Here is an 18,112-nt window from a genome sequence, read left to right as displayed (position 1 = left end):
GAATCCTTGTACCCAGGGCCCAGAATTTGGCGCGACACCCCTGATGGGACTATACACAGCGGGGGCCTTCAACTGTTTTCAGGCCAAGGACCCCCTTAGCTGAGAGGGAGGTGAAGCAGGGACACCCCCAACTACAGTACATATTGTATAACAATGTGTTGCAGTCTCAGATTACACATTTTCATAGATTTCATTGACAGCTTCATAGACAAGCAGACTTGTTAGACAGCACTATCATCAGCGTCGTGTTTGTTTACACATGATCTTTTCTGTTCATATGTTGGATTTGTGTTGTTCACGTGTACTTTCAGCCATTTAACCACTTAATCCCTCAATACACGGTCTACCCCTTTTCCGGGCCTTGATGCTATCGTACTGCCTAGTTTTACACTTGGTTGCATGCTGAAAATAGCAGCTCTACAAGCTTGCAGTTCTGCTATTTTCAGAGTCCAACGCTGAGCACAACCAAACATTTTCTTCTTTCTTTTTTTAATTCTACTGTTTCTCTTCTCCACTAGTCCCTCCCTAACATTTTAGTGTAGTTTTTATTTGTTGACCAAAATTTTCAATTATTGTCAATATATTTAGTCTTGGTTTTAGTCATCACAGCTTAGTTTTTATTTGGTATTTATTTTGTTTAAGTCAGTTAAAAAAAGTAGTCGACGGGCATTTTTTGTCATAGTTTTAGTCGACGAAATGAACACAGGTGGCAGGTGAGGTTTTAGGCTTGGTGTGTGTAGTCACTGCAGTCGTGGAAAAAGTACACAAATGTTTTACTTAAGTAAAAGTATCAATACTGCAACCGTGCAACTTAGAAATACTCTGTTACAAGTAAAAGTCCAGAAATCAAAATGTACTTGAGTAAAAGAATAAAGGTTTTGGTATCAAAATGCACTTAGTACAAAAAGTACTGTTATGCAGTTTTACTTTTTAAATGTATAAAGAAATCTTTTGAAAATAGCCGATCTACAAGCTCACAATGCGTCACATCGCGTGGACGAAATGTAGATAGGGTTGAAGTGGTTAATGTATGTTTTGTAATAATAATCCAAATCTACAGTAAGTAATTAGTAACTAAAGTTTTTCCAATAAATGTAGTGGAGTAAAAGTACAATATTTGGATCTGTAGTGTAGTGGAGTAGAAGTAAAAGTATTGGAAATTGGATCTACTCAAGTAGTAGTAAGTACAAATACCTAAAAATTGTACTTAAGTGCAGTACTTAAATAAATGTACTTAGCTACTTTACCCCACTGGGTGTGTGTGTGTGTGTGTGCCTCAAGGTCGCTCCGGCAGGACTCATGATGCCTGCGCTGCGGCGGGGATTGATCGCGTGACCTTTCCGTTACGGGACAGCTACTGTGGACCACTCCGGTCACCCTGCCCCCAATACAGCACTTTTAACAATGTCAGACAACTGCAGAATCATCGGGCCGTATAAAGGTCACACTACAGACAATACGAGTGATTCTATTCAAGCGTTTTCCTTCCAAGGACCCTCCAGTTTGTTACATTAGGCCACGGGACCCCTGTTAAGAGTAGGGCTGGGATCCTTTAGGATTTTAGCGAGTCCGATTCTCCTACTCATTCACTGCCAATCGCGTACTTCCACAGATTATTGGTGGGATGGCCCACACCTCCAACTAGGGGTGGGCGATATGGAAAAATACAATATTGCGATATTTTTCCAAGTGGTATCACGATACACAATCTTATCACGGTTCTTTTTCATGTCGGTTTTTATGGTTATTTTTCAAGTTACCTAACAGTACAACCACGTATAAGGTCATTAAAACTAAAAGAAAAAGGAGTAACAGACCATTTACACCAGTTATCCTTTTTTTTTATACTTTTAAGGTCAATTGACCCTTAAAAGTATGTAAAATGCAGGTTTAAATGAATTCTGCAATGAATCTCTGTATTACAATTCAACAGGATTCATTCATAAGGCTCCTTCATTGTATCACGATATATATATGATATCTCTGAAAAGGCATATCATGGAGACATTGTATTGTCTAAACGATATTTATCACCATATCACCCACCCCTACCTCCAACCACATGTTTTGATTTTTGATTTTTCACAAGTTAGCGAAGAGCTCCATCTAACGTAACAAAGATCGTAGTCACAGTCCCACAGGAACACTTTCGTCTTTATTTTTTATCTCTGCAGCCCCAATCTATACTGTAAAACAGTGGTTCTCAACATTTTCAGTATCAGTTTCTTGCAGTGGGGAATTTCAAAAAGTTTTTTGCGAATCCGATTATGTGCGAGCTCCGTCGTTTTTGTTATTTCCATAAAAAGAGAAAAGGAAGAGGTCGCAGTTAGTACGAAAACGTCCAGCTCATGTCCTAGAGTGACGCTAATGCCTTGTCACACATATGGGTCACACTCACTCACATGGGTCCGTGACGTGTCGTTGATTGGCTGTAGTTCTCAACCTGTGGGTCGGGCCCACCGGGGGGTCCCCAAATTATTTTGGGGGGTCCCCAGATTATTAACTTAATGTGCAACATTGTGTTCTCACTCAACAGTAAATAAACCAACATACAGTACAGCAGAAATGTGCAGATACCCGAGTCTATACACTTATAAAGTGACAATTTAAGGACTTTTAAGACCTTTGTAATACCTCGAAAATAAAATAAAATTACATTGGCCATATTGTCAAGACAGAAATAGTGAAAATAGCTGATCTACATGCTCACCACGCCTCGCGTTGTGAGGCGTTGTGAGCATGTAGATCTGCTATTTTCACAATAGAACCGTGTTAAAGAGGTGGTGCCATGATTTTTTTCCCCCCTCTAAAACGTGATTATCAGGTATTAAGATTATACTAGGAGGAAGATTTTTTCCAAAAAAGTATACAGAAAGAGTTAAAATTGGGTTTTTATGTGGCCACACCCCCAGTTCATTAAGTATGCATGGATGTCATGGTGGGTGGTGACCCAGCTGAAGTTAGCCACACCCCACAGTGTTGGGTGAATGGTAATTAGGGGAGGAGTTGATTCTGTGATGTAAAAGTATCTGTGTTTTTTAACTGACACTTTTGACCACAAGGTGGCAGCCTCCAAGAGAAAACAAACAAATACCAAGAGAATACATAATTGCTCATAAAAACCACACCAGGGGGTCCAATGATGTACTTTCAACCTCCTAGACACATGAAAAACAGAAAAAGTACAAAACTATGGCACCACCTCTTTAAACAAAATGTAATGCCTCAACTCTTACAACAACCAAGTGCTCGTCAGGGTCGGGGGTCCCCAGTTAAAATATGATTATGTTGTGGGTCGCAGCCTGAAAAGGTTGAGAACCACTGGTGTAGACCAGGGTTTCTGCTGGCACCCTAAAGTGCCTGGAATTGATCAATATCGCTTCAGTTTAACCACTTGTACTTAGTAAAACAGACCTGAGTTGCAGGACTAGTTAGCATACATTTTAGGTCGTACCCGGCCTGAAAACATCGGGTCGGGTCGGGTATGGTCGGGCTTGGAAATAATTCTCTACTAACGGAGTAAAAGTAATAAAATAATGAAAATTTCATTGAGCCCGAGGCCTTAAAGGACCTACACCATGAATTTTCACTTTTTCTATTTTAAAACCTTTTTTTGGGGTCCCACTGGCACCTTCTATCCTCACAAAGTCCTATTTCTGTACATTGTGTCTTTCTCTGGTTTTGGGAAGACAGAGATGAAAAGCTTTCCACGGGTTCTCAGAACAGTGCTGTTCTGAGAGTTGACGCATGTGACGTCACACGCGTTTCCTGTTTTTTTTTCAGAGTCAAAAAAAAGAAATTTTTCAAAAAAAAAATGTTTTCAAATTTTTTTTTTTCAAAAAATGTTTTTTTTCAAAAAAAAAATTTCAAAACTTTTTTTAAACATTTTTTTCAAAAAACTTTTTTTTTTTTCAAAAACTTTTTTTTTTTTTCAAAAACTTTTTTTTTCAAAAAACTTTTTTTCAAAAACTTTTTTTTTTCAAAAAACTTTTTTTTCAAAAAAACTTTTTTTTTTCAAAACACCTTTTTTTTTCAAAACACTTTTTTTTTTCAAAAAACTTCTTTTTTTTCTGGAAAAACCCCACTAGATGCGCCCCTGAGCAAACAGAGGCCGTTTTGGTATTGCAGCTGGAGAGCCTCATTATAGTAGAGCTAGAACAAACAAAAAGAATGGTCAGAGTGTTTGTTGAGGGTTAAAACCTGTCTAAGACTCAATTTTGAGCATATATTTATACAAAAAATATAGTTTTAAAAGCATGGTGTAGGCCCTTTAAGGTGGTTGCACACTGCTGCGTTTTTCATTGCGAAATGCGTTTTTCAGGACAAGGAGAGAGAGGGAGATAGAGAGAGCAAGGGACTGAGTGGTGCGCGAAACGGGCGGCAGTGTGCAAACGTGACTGACACAACGTGAGGTTGATTTTTTTATTTGCGTGCTCCGAAATTCACTCCGATATTCGGCCCGAAAAACGCAGCAGTGTGCAACCAGCTTTACCCGGTCCGACTAAATAGCATACATTTAGGCCCTACCCTACCCTAAATGTCGGGTCGGGTTCGGGTATGGTCGGGTTCGGGCAGAATTTGAGAACTCTAATTCAAACCCCCAGCCTCCACACTCCCTCTCTCTCTCTCTCTCTCTGACCTTGGTTCCCTGCCTCTCACAAGCTGATACAAACCGAGATAAAGTATAAACCTGCCAAAAATAAAGTCCCCTCTGCCCAAACATTCTTTATTCTAATCATGCACGTCTTAAATCCCTGTGGCATTCAAACTGTCCTTTTTTTTCCTTTTCCCTTTTTTTATCACTTTGCATATAAAGTGCTTTAAGATATGAAAAAGTATTTGAACAAACACTTTGAACAAACTTTGTTCTTGACAGAACATGAACAAAAAAAATAAGAAATAGTCCTTTGTACTTCACAATAGGCTTGGGCGATCCTTCAACTCGCACAAGTGGAATTATGCTAATGGTTGTTGCGGGAGGGATTGTTGCGTGTGTTTTGGTTTTGAGACCGGATATCAGGCTTGCAGAGACAGAGATTTATTTGACACTCGGAGTTAGTCATTGAGAGAGTTTAATAAACGATCCTTATCAAGGGTAAATACATTTCCGTCGTCTTTTTATGGAGGGAGCTACGTCACAGCAAGGATCTCAGAGAAATACATTTAAAATAAATAGCAGATCTAGAAGCTCATAGCACGTCCCTTCGTGCTGCGCTGTGAGCTTGTAGATCTTGTATGACGGATCACTGAAATGAATTGAATGACTCGTGATAAAAAAAACACTCACGATAATCGTATCGTAGAGATTTAATTTCATCCGCCGTCATGCACTGGGATCTTTTATTTGCAGAGCTGCATATCCAGTACCACTTAAATAGAGAGAGATAGCGCTGCTGCTACTCAAAGATTTGTGACAAAGTGACAAGCCAGTGGGCCAATTACATGAGTTATATTTCGTTGTTGTCGGGTAAAAACCTTGTATGTCCAAAACGTTTGTTTTGTATTTATCATTTAAAAGATGATTTAAACTAGTGGAAACCCGACGGCCTTGTATGATGAAGCAGGGCTTTGCTTCATGAAGATAATGTACAAATTTGAAACTTGGAGATACAAGGTTTCTGCCCGACAGTGACGATTTACTTTGTTTGCCGCCCAGCCCCCAAAATGGAACAAAGGCCGACATTTTATTTTAATCTTTTTCCAAATGGCCGGCCTGGACCGGCCAGGAATGAACCGGCCATTCGGGAGTTGTCCAGCTTTTCCCAATGGCCAGCACGTCCCTGACGACGATATGTATTTGAGGTCTTTTTTTCCCACTCTGTGAAAATGTTCCACCCCAGGATAATAGATTTTGATTATCGCGATAATATCGTAAATCGCAATTTCTTTTGTCACAATAACCGTGATATGAAATTTTCCTATCGTCCCATCCCTAGATTCCCTACTGACAAGAGGAAGCGATAGCCCAGAATTCACCTAAGGCCTCATGGGACACTGGAAGCTCGTGGACAGGCTTTCCAGGTCTAAATATGTGCTCATAGTAACCCTTCCCCCAGGGGACGTGTACAGTAGAGGCACAGCTTACAGGTGGAGTGCGGCCCGGGGTGTGTGGGAGTGGGGGGCGATGAAACGCAGGAATGGTAAGCAGCCGCAACAACCGCAAATAGACTGCCTTTTAGTCCAGGTTGCACGGTGTGACGCAATGAGTGAAGTGTGGATCACATGCCTGAACTACAGCAACTCACAGGCTTCCGATGTGAGCCATCCTACCACCAAGTCCGTTTACTTCAACTACAGGACAAGGATGAGCTGAAGAGGAGTAAAAAAAAAAAGGAATCGTGTGGCTTAGAGCTGTGAACGAATATTCTATATTCGAATATTCCTTCGAATGTTAACAATAAAAGAATATTCGAAAGTAAAAAATTGAGCTTCGAATTAATTTATATTTAACTCTCCTACTGCCAGATTATTTATTTATTTATTGGGTCTGGCGCCATCAAAAAGCGGCTTACCTTTGCGACGTTATAGTAGATAGACAGACAGACATTTATTTATTTATTTTTTATTTTTTTTGGTTGTGCAATAGTGCACTTTGGTCTGCCAGGCAGCAGAGGGCGGCGTCATGCGAGAATGAATGTGAATTTGCCTGTTATGTGTTGAAGAAGAAGAAGACCAGTCACTGGCCACAGAGCCTCAGAGCCAGAGAAAATCAACAAGGAAGTGAATTGTTCTCCGTTGATGTTAACGCATAATGGATTTTTTACACCATCACCGCGGAAAATGTGTTTACAGTAGACGGCCGCGCGACGCCTCATCAGCTTACAGTCATCAGACGAACGAACCGAACGAGCGCCGTATTGGCATCGAGGTTCTGTAAAAAATGGGGCGAACGTGAACGTTCGAAGCGGCGGGAGAGTTAATTAAAACAAATCTGCCGCACTTTTCGCGAGATTCTGGGCGCATGTAACGTTAAAAGGTGGCTGGTCTCGCGAGGCAGAAGTCTCCATTCGCCGCTGCAAAAGTGGGCTGATCTATAAATCCACAATGCGTCGCTGATCCAATACGTTGTGGGCTTGTAGATTAAGGGTGCATGTTTAGCGACACCGACATACAGCGAAGAATAAACCTCCAGCTACTTAACTTTCCCTTCACACTGACCGTCCGTCCTCCGCCTAGCAGACACAGTGCTTTGCCTCTTGAGTTAAACGTGCTCACGTTTAATCACACAATGTAACTTTAATTGATTCAGAATGATAACGAGTCAAGCTGAAACGGGCGACTCATTTGGTAGTGACGGGAAGGCAGACAACGAGACTTCTCCACCGAAAATACAATGTAAAAAAGCAAAAAAGTCGTGGCTGTTCCAACTTCCATCACAGCTGGTGTGACGCTCGACGATTCGATGCTGCGCTTGCTTTTACCAAAGCCAGGCACGTGCACACAGACATCAAACGGGGCTTGAGCCCCTGCCCTTTTAAGAGAGAATTGTCCACCAAAAGGCCCTTTTAGAAATGTCAGCCCCTGCCTCTCTTAACATTCTCTGCACGTCCCTGACCAACGCGGACCTGCACGACCACCAGTAAAGCGATAGAAGCGGCTGTCTAGAATAAACAGCTTCAGGTTTGAGGGCTCGCGAACGTTGCCTAATACAAGTCTATTCATATGCATATAGGCTTGTTTCTTTGTTAAAACGCGCAACCGAAGAAAACGGCAACAATGGCTGTATTGGTGTGAATATAACATGTTAAAAAAAAAAAGCTCAGAAGCTCCGATGTGCGAATGCTTCGAATTTCTCTACTTATTCGAATATTCGAATTTATTCGAATCAACGGTGGATTTTAAACCGAATATTCGAATGCCATTTTTGGCAAATTTTGACAGGCCTAGTGGCTCTTGGAATCCACATGTGAACGTCATCGTTTCTTTCATGGATTAAAGCAAAATGAAAACTCACGTCTGGAAATGTTTGTCCTACTCTGCGATTTGTGAAACAGTGTGAAAGGACCACGCGGCCTGTTGGTGGCGCTAGAGGAGGGCCATGTGAGAAATCAGGGGCGGTTGTGATTTGCCATCCAAGGATGGCAAAGTTTGGCATCGATAGGGCCAACGGTGGCGGAGATAAGTGTAGGGCAAAAGTGTGACGTGGCGGACAGACGGACAGACAGACGGACGGACAGACAGCCTGTGGAGCCCAAAAATGAGGATATTTAAGTAACATTGTACCTGCTGTAAAGAGATCACAGGTTAAAACCTTTGCTTTCATGAAAAATATAAGATTTTATGACAGATGCTTCTGAACATATTGCTAGTTTGACCACTTCAAATGCCCTAATCCTAAAATAAAAACCTGAAAATAGCCCATCAACAAGCTCATAATGAGTCACAGACATGCGTCTATTTTCAGTTTCCATAGAAGACACGCAAGGCTTCTATGGAATCCAAATCACTGAAATCAGTCGTGGCGACTGAGAACTTTAATCCATGCACGGCTTTCGTTCAATGGATATTTTTCACCGGTTTGTTCAGTACCATTTCCGCCTGTGTTTGCAATTTGCATCCTCTCAGACTATGAGGTCTAACAGTGGTGTGACGTGGATGTTTGAAGCAGAGGTACTCTATTTTCATGAGGTCACGTGCTCGTCATGGCACTCGCTGCTTGTTACTGTATTCAACACACTTGATGGAAAACTTTTTTAATGAAGTCTAATTATATTTCTTATTTAGCTTAACATTGTTAATTTGTTGCTTTTATTTTCCTTTTAGTTTTATATGAAATACATTTACACAGACTCGCCCCACACAGTTACACTGTCTGGCCGACTCTAGCCCTGAAAGATGACGGTCGTATGACAGAATATCGTATGACACGGTAGGGCTGTCACGATATGACATTTTACATGACGATTAATTGTCACTCAAATAATTGGCGATTAACGATTTAATTGTGTATTTGTCGTTGATAATTACATTTCTGTTTGGCTTTTAGGCTTTGAAGTTGCATATGGTAGATATGACACATAACCTAAATATACAAATACATTACTGACATATTTGACAACTTACTACTAATAACATTGATAGTGGAAATAGCCGATCTACAAGCTCACAGCGCAATGCGACGCGTTGTGAGCTTGTAGATCTGCTATTTCCACTATTTCTGTCATTTTTCAACATTCACGATTATGACGATTATGACAAAATAATTGCGATAATGTCAAATAATCACGATTAGACGATTATGTAATAATTGTGACAGCCCTACCTCAACCTGGTTTGGAGCAGACTAGCCAATTTGCCACGGCATGCTAAACAAATGTTCAGATTTAAAATAATAAAGTGCTTACTGAAGGCTCACGGGTGCCAGAATACGTGCCTCTTAACCAGAATGACCTGTATTGTATGTGTTAACTACTTTGAAACTCCCGTGGCCAGCGGCAATTATCAACTCAATAGCTACACATAAGCATTCAGCTCGGACGCTAGATTATCACCTGAAAGGCTATTTGAAGTTCACATGCCCCCAGCCCCATCTCCTGCACACCAGATACGCTACCTCAGATGATCAGTAGAAGATATACTGCTAATTTTCCTTCATATTCAAGGGCTTTTGGAGAGAAATGAGACTCTATAGAGCACTGTAGAGGGGAGGGGAGGGGTGTGTGTGTGTGTGTGTGTGTGTGTGTGTGTGTGTGTGTGTGTGTGTGTGTGTGTGTGTGTGTGTGTGTGTGTGTGTGTGTGTGTGCGTGTGCGTGTGTGTGTCCAGCTAAACTTCATTGACGCTCGTTAATGTTATATACATTAAGGCAAATTATGTTTCGGCACTCATTTTTGGTAATGGACAAGAATTTTCCTTTTGTCCTAAAAAACACAGCTTATCAATGAATCGGTCAATCGCTCTATAAGGTTATCAACTTTCAATTGATTAATGAATCGATCATTTGCATCCAGGGACGTGCTGGGCCCCTGATTCAGCCTGGGAAAAAGAGTTGGAGAGGCCCTCATTGCGCGCTATAGAGCTGCTGCTACTCAAAGATTTGCCATTTCAGATCATGACAAGTGACAAGCCAGTGGGCCAATTACATGAGTTATATTTCGTCGTTGTCGGGTGGAAACCTTGTATATCCAAAACCGTTTGTTTTCTATTTATCATTTTAAAAATGATTTAAACTAGTGAAAACAGCCGATCTACAAGCACACCGCGAGGCGTTGTGTACTTGTAGATCTGCTGTTTTCACTACTTTTGTGCGACGGCATTGTATGATGAAGCAGGGCTTTGCTTTGCGAAAAGGTTGGAGATGCGAAATTTGGAGATACGAGGTTTCTGCCCGACATTTCTATCCTAATGGCCGGCCTGGACCGGCCGGGAATGAACCAGCCGTTCGGGAGTTGTCCCGCTTTTCCCAATGGCCAGCACGTCCCTGCTTGCGTCCCTAGTGTGAATGGAACTGACCTGGATAAGTGCAGTCTCTTCTCTGTGTGCTGACCCTGGCCGTGCAGAGGGTCATAGTGGGGCTGGTTGACCAGCACCTCCACCCCGTCTCCCTTCTGGCTCTCCATGTGGCTGTGCTTGCTGATGGTGTACAGCTGGCCTATCTTGTACTGCAGAGAGTACCACGCACGGTCCACGCAGGGCGGAGGACCAAGACACAGGGATTGTCAATTATGGACATAACGATCAAACTAAATCCATGTAATTAGCCTTATTCACGGCCCGCCCACTCAGCATCCCCCGGGTGCTGAAGTCACATTTTGAAAGGGAAAAGCCTACTATAGCCTATAGAGTTAACACAGAAATCGCAAATTTAATGCAATTTCCGAATAGTAAAGTATAAAATACGGCTAGCATGATCAAGAACACAAGATAGTAAAAGGCACAAAGCATTATAATTTACTTTACCGTTCGAAATAATGATTTGTTGGCTTTAAGTCCAGCTATTTCTGTTATAGTTTCCCCTTCTAAATTGATGTCAGCACCCAGGGGATGCTGAGAAATTTGCTGAGTGGGCGGGCCGTGAATAAGGCTTATTGCTTATAAAAAATTTAATAAAAACGATACGTTTACCAAATGATCGATCAATAACGGATGTCTATTTTCGGCATGTCAGGCAAAAAGTTTTAAAATAACTTTGTCTCTGTCGAGTGGAAACCTGATATGTCAAAAACGTACTTTTCAGGATTCAAATACAGAAGCATCAAAAGTCGCAGATCTACAAGCTTGAAACATGGTGCGAGCTTGAATATCTGCTACTTTTGGTGCTTTTGTCAGTTTTTAGATTTGTTTGGGGGCTTTTATGCCTTTATTGATAGGACAGTAGACTGACAGGAAATGGGGAGAGAGATGGGGAGGGACACGCAGCAAAGGTTGTCGGGATTGGGACTCGAACCCGCAACACGCTGCCAGGGACCAGAGCCCACGCGGCACGCGCCCGGACCGGTAGGCCAGCGGGCGCCCACTTTTGTCTGTTTCGTGTGACTCTGTAGTGTGATCAAGTAGGGTGTTAATTAACGAAAAAACACAAAACACAAAAAGTTTAAATATGGAGATAATAGGTTTCTGCCCGACACCAAGGATATCACAAATAACACTCCCTAAGGTCGAGTAGCGGCCGCAGGGAGTGCCAGCTAATTTGACTATAATTTAGACTTACCGGTACCTAAAGTTTAAAAAAAGAAAATACAAAAAAGAAACACGTCAACATATATACATATGCATATGAGACATAAATTGACGATATATATTGCGTGCAGGCGAGCATAATTGCATGTAAACTTTCAAGCAAAGGCTCTTCAAAGCACACGTGAGGAGGAAAAGGGCAGAGGAGATGTTAAGTGATATCTTATGTGGGTTGCGTGACACAGAGCAGAGACAAGCCAATAGTAGTACCCAGAGTGGACATTTGTAAAAAGTAATAATTTGGGCGTTCGAGGTTATGAATGGGACTGACAGCCTGTCACCATGTGTTTGTTTGTGCGTGCGTGCGTGCGTGCGTGCGTGCGTGCGTGCGTGCGTGCGTGCATGCCCGAGATGAAAGACTGGAAGTAGTGAATACCGGCGGTAATAAAGTTTTAAACTAGCAGCTGTACTGTAGATGCGACAGAAACAAGCAACCACATGGCTTATTTATTGCCTAAAGGCCCTCTTACATCTAACAACTTTGAAAAGATTTTGGAAAGATTTGGAAAGATTTCTAAAAGACTACCCTCTCACACTAAAAGATTTGAAAAAGACTCCCCAAAGCCGCACCAACAGCTACTAGTAGTGGCCAGCGTTTGGGGAATGAATGGCTTTTGGCTCACTATAGCATTCTGTTTTGGTTGTTACGTCATTGTACTCTAGTCAGACTCAGCCCCGATTTGTGAAAATATCAAACCAGTTTAATATTCTCGTAACAGAATCTGGGTCTCAAGTCGGGGTAAAAATCGAGTCGCACCACTACCTCACATTTAACGATTAAGTTACGACCGAATCACGGGAGCGTGCCGCGACTCGTCTCGATTTTATTACGACTGAGAAATCTTTTCAAAGTTGTTAGGTGTAAGGCTAGCTTAAGATGTATAAATTGTTTAGAAAACAGCTGCCAGAGATATGAGCATGAAGCAAGGATGTACTTCGGTCTCTGAGTTCCTCAGCTGTGCACACTGCTGACTTTGGAGAACTGGATGCTCGTCTCTGGCGGCTTAAACAAACCTATTCATTTTAGATAATATATGGCCATCTTTTTCCGTGGTGTCAATATATCCCTGCTCCAAACATACTTTACAGCACAGTGCACTTCTGGTTGGCTTGTCGCTACCGTAAAAGCGTAAAAGTTGAGATTTTCTCAACATGACTTCGCTTCGCTTCATGATTCTGATTCGCTGCCACGTTTCGGAGAATGTGTCAGTGAAGGCAAGGCGGTAAGTTTCATGCTGTGTAGAGTAAAAGCAGTCTCCCACCTCCTGGACCGTGAGGGGCATACATATGCGGTATTCCTTGAGAAGCATGACGTCTTCTTCTCTCAGCGTCAGCCCCGCTTCAGCAACTCAATCTGGGCTGGGCAGGCATCCAGCTCGTCGTCAGCATAGTGAACTACATAAACACACGGGACAGAGTCATGTAAACCCCGCTGGCAAATCCATCAGTGGGTGGCTGGAAGAAACCGTATGGAATAAAGTTAGATAGTAATATAGCGGTTCTCAAACTTTTTTAATTTCAAAGACCCCCATAGCTCTCAGAGTTACAGACCATAAGTAAGGGTCCATTTGGAACACCCGCAAGGAACCGTGAGGGTCCCTACCTCGACCCCACTTTGACAACCACTGGTAATAGAGGAATCTGACCCACATACAGTGTTAAATAGTCATTTCAGAGTCTAGACCAGGAGTTCCCAAACTGTTTTGTCTCAGGGCACCCTATAAATATTATTTTAATCCGAGGCACCCCTACATTATAATTTTCACTCCCTCCCAGCACCTTAAATGTATAGAATATCGTCATTGTCGGGTAGTAGTGTGGGGATTTAGGGGAGCAAATGCTAATTTCGTGCAATTTTGACTTAAAGCGCGAGATTTTGCACAGATGTAGCCCAGGGCTTGCTCTAAAGATTTAGCTAGGGCGCCCGAGTCTGCGACCTTCGGGGTCGCCACAGCGGCCAAATCAAGTTGGGCTCCCATTGACTTTCTATACAGGAGGAAAATACCCAGAATTATAATTTTTTTCTGGGTATTTAAGGAGGATCTGAGGGGTCTAACTAGGGGTTTGTCATGATGCTGAATCCATTGCAGGCATTTGTTTTGCACAAAAACATTCAGTGGGCAAGAAATGGCCTCAGAAAACAATACACGTATGGTTGAGTATTCATGTTAGTCGGAGGCCTTAGGGTTTTTTTTTCTCGTGCTAATCAGTCTAAAAGTTCAAAATTTTGCACAGATGTAGCTCAGGGCATGCTCTAATGATTTAGCTAGGGCGCCCGAGTCTGCAACATTCAGGGTCGCCACAGCGGCCAAATCAAGTTGGGCTCCCATCGACTTTAGTGATGAAAAGTGATGAGTCATCACTTTTCAGAGTTTTGTTGGTGCTGTGGTGACTCGGGCGCCCTAGCTAAATCATTTGTGCAAAATTTCGCGCTTTAAGTCAAAATTGCACGAAATTAGCATTTGCTCCCCTAAATCCCCACACTATAGAAACCTTGTATGTCCAAAACCTTTCTTTTTGTATTTATCATCTATAAAATGTACTAAACTAGTGAAAACAGCAGATCTACAAGCACACAGTGTGCTTGTGTGCTTGTAGATCATCGCGGCACCCCAAGGTGCCCCGTCACCCACTTTGAAAACCCCTGGTCTAGACTACCGTACTTCAATTCACTTCTTGTGTCCTTGTTGTCGTTGATTTGCACATGCTCCGCTATAGCAGTGGTTCTCAACCTCTTCAGGCCGAGACCCCCAAAATAATCATATTTGAACTGGGGACCTCCCAGTCCCCACCCTACGAGCACTTGGATTTGTAAGTTGAGTTGAGCCATTATATTTTGTATAACACGGTTCTATTGTGAAAATAGCAGAGCTACATGTAGATCTGCTATTATCATAATTTCTGCCTCTAATAAATCTCTCAAGACTTGAGAGATTACTATAGCATTGGTTATCAAACTTTTTCACATCAAAGACCCCCAAATGATTATGAATTTTGCTACAGACCCCCTTTTGAAAATATGTTGTGCCAACCTCATACAAGATGTGAGTTGTTAAAATATGTTTTTTATATAAAAAGTGAGGAAAGACATACAATCTTCTCTTCTGGGGGTCCCTGACACAAAATATTTAGAGATGGGTGTCCGTGGGCAAATAGCCCACATATCAATGTGAGTGTGCTTGGCATTAAACAGTTTGGGAACTACAGAGGTACAACTGCAGTAGCTTATGAGGCAAGAGCAAAGGGTGCCAAGCTCAACTGTATTTGAAGAAGCGGGGTGATGGTCAATAAAGATAAAAAACAATCTTTATTAATAGAATGTCTTCCTCTGAAGGTAGGCTGGCATTCCTGACAAATCCATTTGGGTCCCCATCCAGAATCAATGGGAGTACATTTATTATAACTAGTAAGACATCAGGAATCTCCATATATGGGCATGCAGTGGTTCCCAATTACCATGACATCACAACATACAATCCCTTTTATGCCCATACATGGAGATCCCTGTCTGAACCAGCCACACCACTGTGATGTCACCTGTTTATACCCATATATGGAGATACCTGCTCTGAGTATCTGACATCACTGTGATGTCACCTGTGATGTCACAGTGATGTGTCAGGGTCACAGTGTCAGGCGTTACACGTATACATACGGACAAGCTGTGCTGGTTCTGACAGTATTAAGAGTGCGACAAATACAAAAAAAAGTATTGGGGGCGAACTACTCCTTTAACAGAAGAATACAACTGTATCTTGGCTTCCCACGCCATGGCCCACGCACTGTTTGATCATCACATCCGGTGTTTTAAGTCCCCCTCATCATAAAACTCTGGGATTATTAGTTTCTTTTTCAAATATTTCTTTGAACAACACATGAAAACACACTGTGCCACATGAAACTATCTGAATGAATGGCCAGTGAGTGAATGCTGTCTCCTTATTGGTGTTGCCCTGATCCTGTGGGCTTATGTTGTTAACCATACAATCATTGATTAATACTTACACAATCGATAGTTCAGACCCCCCCCCAATACACACACACACACACACACACACACACACACACACACACACGCTGTGAGGATCACAGTAGGTTTGCCACTCAGGCTCAGGCTTCAATAAACGCTAGATCACAGAACAGTAGAAACCAGGCTATATTTTTGACTCTCTAACCGTTTCAATGATCAAGGACTCCCAACTCTGAGAGTGCACAGATCCATGTGTATAGTCTCAGAGTCACAGACCTGGCTGTGTGTAAGGGGTCCATTTGGGGAAACCCCCTCCACAAGGACCTTGTGGAGGGGGTCCCTGGGGGTCCCTGGACCTCCTTGACAAATGACAGGTTTGTATTATTTGCTACTAAAGTCGCTGTGTGACTGTGAAGAAGCACATGCATGCGGTACTCACTCACTCTCAAAACTTCTTCATAATACCGTTCACTGGAGAATCCACAGTCCAGCAGACTGACTCCTCACTCCTCGAGTCGCAAAACCACGGCTTTGTAGACTTACATCCGGAAACTAACAACAACAAGAGCGTATTTTATTTTAAATTTTTGTTCGCTATTTAATGTTATGCTGTTTAATCAGGAGGTTTCCCTGGAGGAGGGTCTGAGGAGTGGTCTGTCTTTACCACAGTGCTCTTCTCTGGACAATATATCATGGTACGACACAGTACCGCCCTCTAGCGGTAAACAACGGATACTGCACCAGAAATTCCAGGATGATAACAAGAGCATCCATTGTGAAATACCTGTAGTTTGTGGTGTAAAGTAACTATATACTTTTACTTAAGTACTGTACTTAAGTACAGTTTTGAGGTATTTGTACTTTACTTGAGTATTTCCAATGTCCAATACTTTTACTTCTACTCCACTACATCTCGGATCCAAATAATGTACTTTTACTCCACTACATGTATTTGAAAACTTTAGTTACAAGTTACTTTGCAGATATAAATTATAATATTATAAAACATACATAAACCACTGTAGCCCTATTTTATACCTTGGCTATTTTCAAACATTTTGTACTTTCTACTTTTGGTAGCCTACTTTAAGTACTTATTGATGCCAATACTTTTGTACTTTTACTCAAGTAAATGTTGAATTCCATACTTCTACTTGTACTTAACAGAGTATTTCTATAGGCCTATTGCTGTATTGATACTTTCTTGAGTAGGCCTATCACATTTCTCAAAACAAATGTTTTGAGAAACATTTGAGTACTTTTTCCACCACCACTAGCTGTTGTTATTATTATCTGTGCACTTAAGAATACAGAGAAGCATTTTTTGAACTTTGCGTGCCACGCATAAAGTTATATAGGCTATAATAGGTGACACGGTGATATAACTCTCAGAATTATGGTTATGGGGGTCCGTGTGGAATAATACTACTGTATACAACTTGAGGGTCCTTGAGTTGAACATAGCTATTAAAACGTTTGAGAACCACAGCTGAGCGCTTAGGCTACGCTACTGATAACTGTGCTCACTCACTCAAATTATGTGCGTCTCCCCACAGTGAAAGCCTTGTGACACTTGTGGTTATCAACCACTAGATGGCGAACACGGGTTGCAAATGTCCTGAAGGTGCCAGTGACACTGGGTAACCCCAGTTACCCCACCACCCAGTGGCAGCTGCCTCACACATCACACCAAGTCCACGTGCTTCCCATGGTGCTACTGCTTCTCAAGCTTTGTTCCAAATTCTTCAATTTATGAAGTATCACATAGGGTTGAAGTGGTTAAAGTTATTTTGCTGGGGACCCCCTGGAACCCCCTCAAGGACCCCTATAGAAAATGAAAAGATCATGTGTAAAGAAAAGAAACACTATACAACACTGATGATAGTGCTGTCAAACAAGTCTATGAACCCATGAAAAAATTTAATCTGCAACATACTTTTATACAATATGTTGTACTTCATACTTCATCGCTCTCACTTATGGGCCCTTGTCCTGAAAAGCCTTGAAGACCCTTGGCCCTGGTTCATTTGGTATGTGCCAGTTATTGCAACTTGCCTACCAACGACCTCATAGATAGGCCGATTTGGTAATTTCAAAGACCATGGCTTCTATTTCAGAATGCAAACTTTCCTTTTCTCTTAGTTTTAAAAGACCAACCCTGCATTGCCTGCCGATGATGACACTGGTAGGCAGGTTTCTGAGCTGTCCACACAGAACTCCTCTGAGACACAGAACACTGGCTTCTATTCCCACATGCTAACTTTCCAGTAAGATAAATAAAAGGCTTGTAATTTGTATTAGCTTCATAGCTTGGAATCCACATTGATGATATCCTTGTTGGTATAGGATCATGGTTCGTGAACTGGCCACATCCCAGAATGAGTGGTGGACAGAAACAGTGACATTTTAACTTTAACATCATCGCCACACATAACTTCTGCCTAAGTTACCTAGATGAGTTCAGCTGT

General features: G+C 42.0%; 1 protein-coding gene across 1 annotated transcript in view; it reads right to left on the bottom strand.

Annotated features, from left to right (window-relative positions):
• The window catches only part of LOC308282993 (cytoplasmic phosphatidylinositol transfer protein 1-like), a gene marked incomplete at both ends in the record, with an annotated part of 53,599 nt that extends 40,615 nt beyond the window's left edge, over window positions 1-12,984 (bottom strand). The window contains 2 exons of the mRNA XM_080723380.1: window positions 10,451-10,599; window positions 12,937-12,984. Of these exons, the coding sequence (XP_080579506.1) occupies window positions 10,451-10,599; window positions 12,937-12,984 (197 nt within the window). The remainder of the gene's footprint in view (window positions 1-10,450; window positions 10,600-12,936) is intronic.
• Between the last annotated feature and the right edge of the window lie 5,128 nt (window positions 12,985-18,112).

This window comes from Nannobrachium achirus (assembly GCF_963921795.1).
Source record: "Nannobrachium achirus genome assembly, chromosome: 4".
Taxonomy (NCBI): domain Eukaryota; kingdom Metazoa; phylum Chordata; class Actinopteri; order Myctophiformes; family Myctophidae; genus Nannobrachium; species Nannobrachium achirus.
The sequence above is the reverse complement of the archived record's forward strand: the minus strand, read 5'-3'. Positions and strand labels throughout refer to the sequence as shown.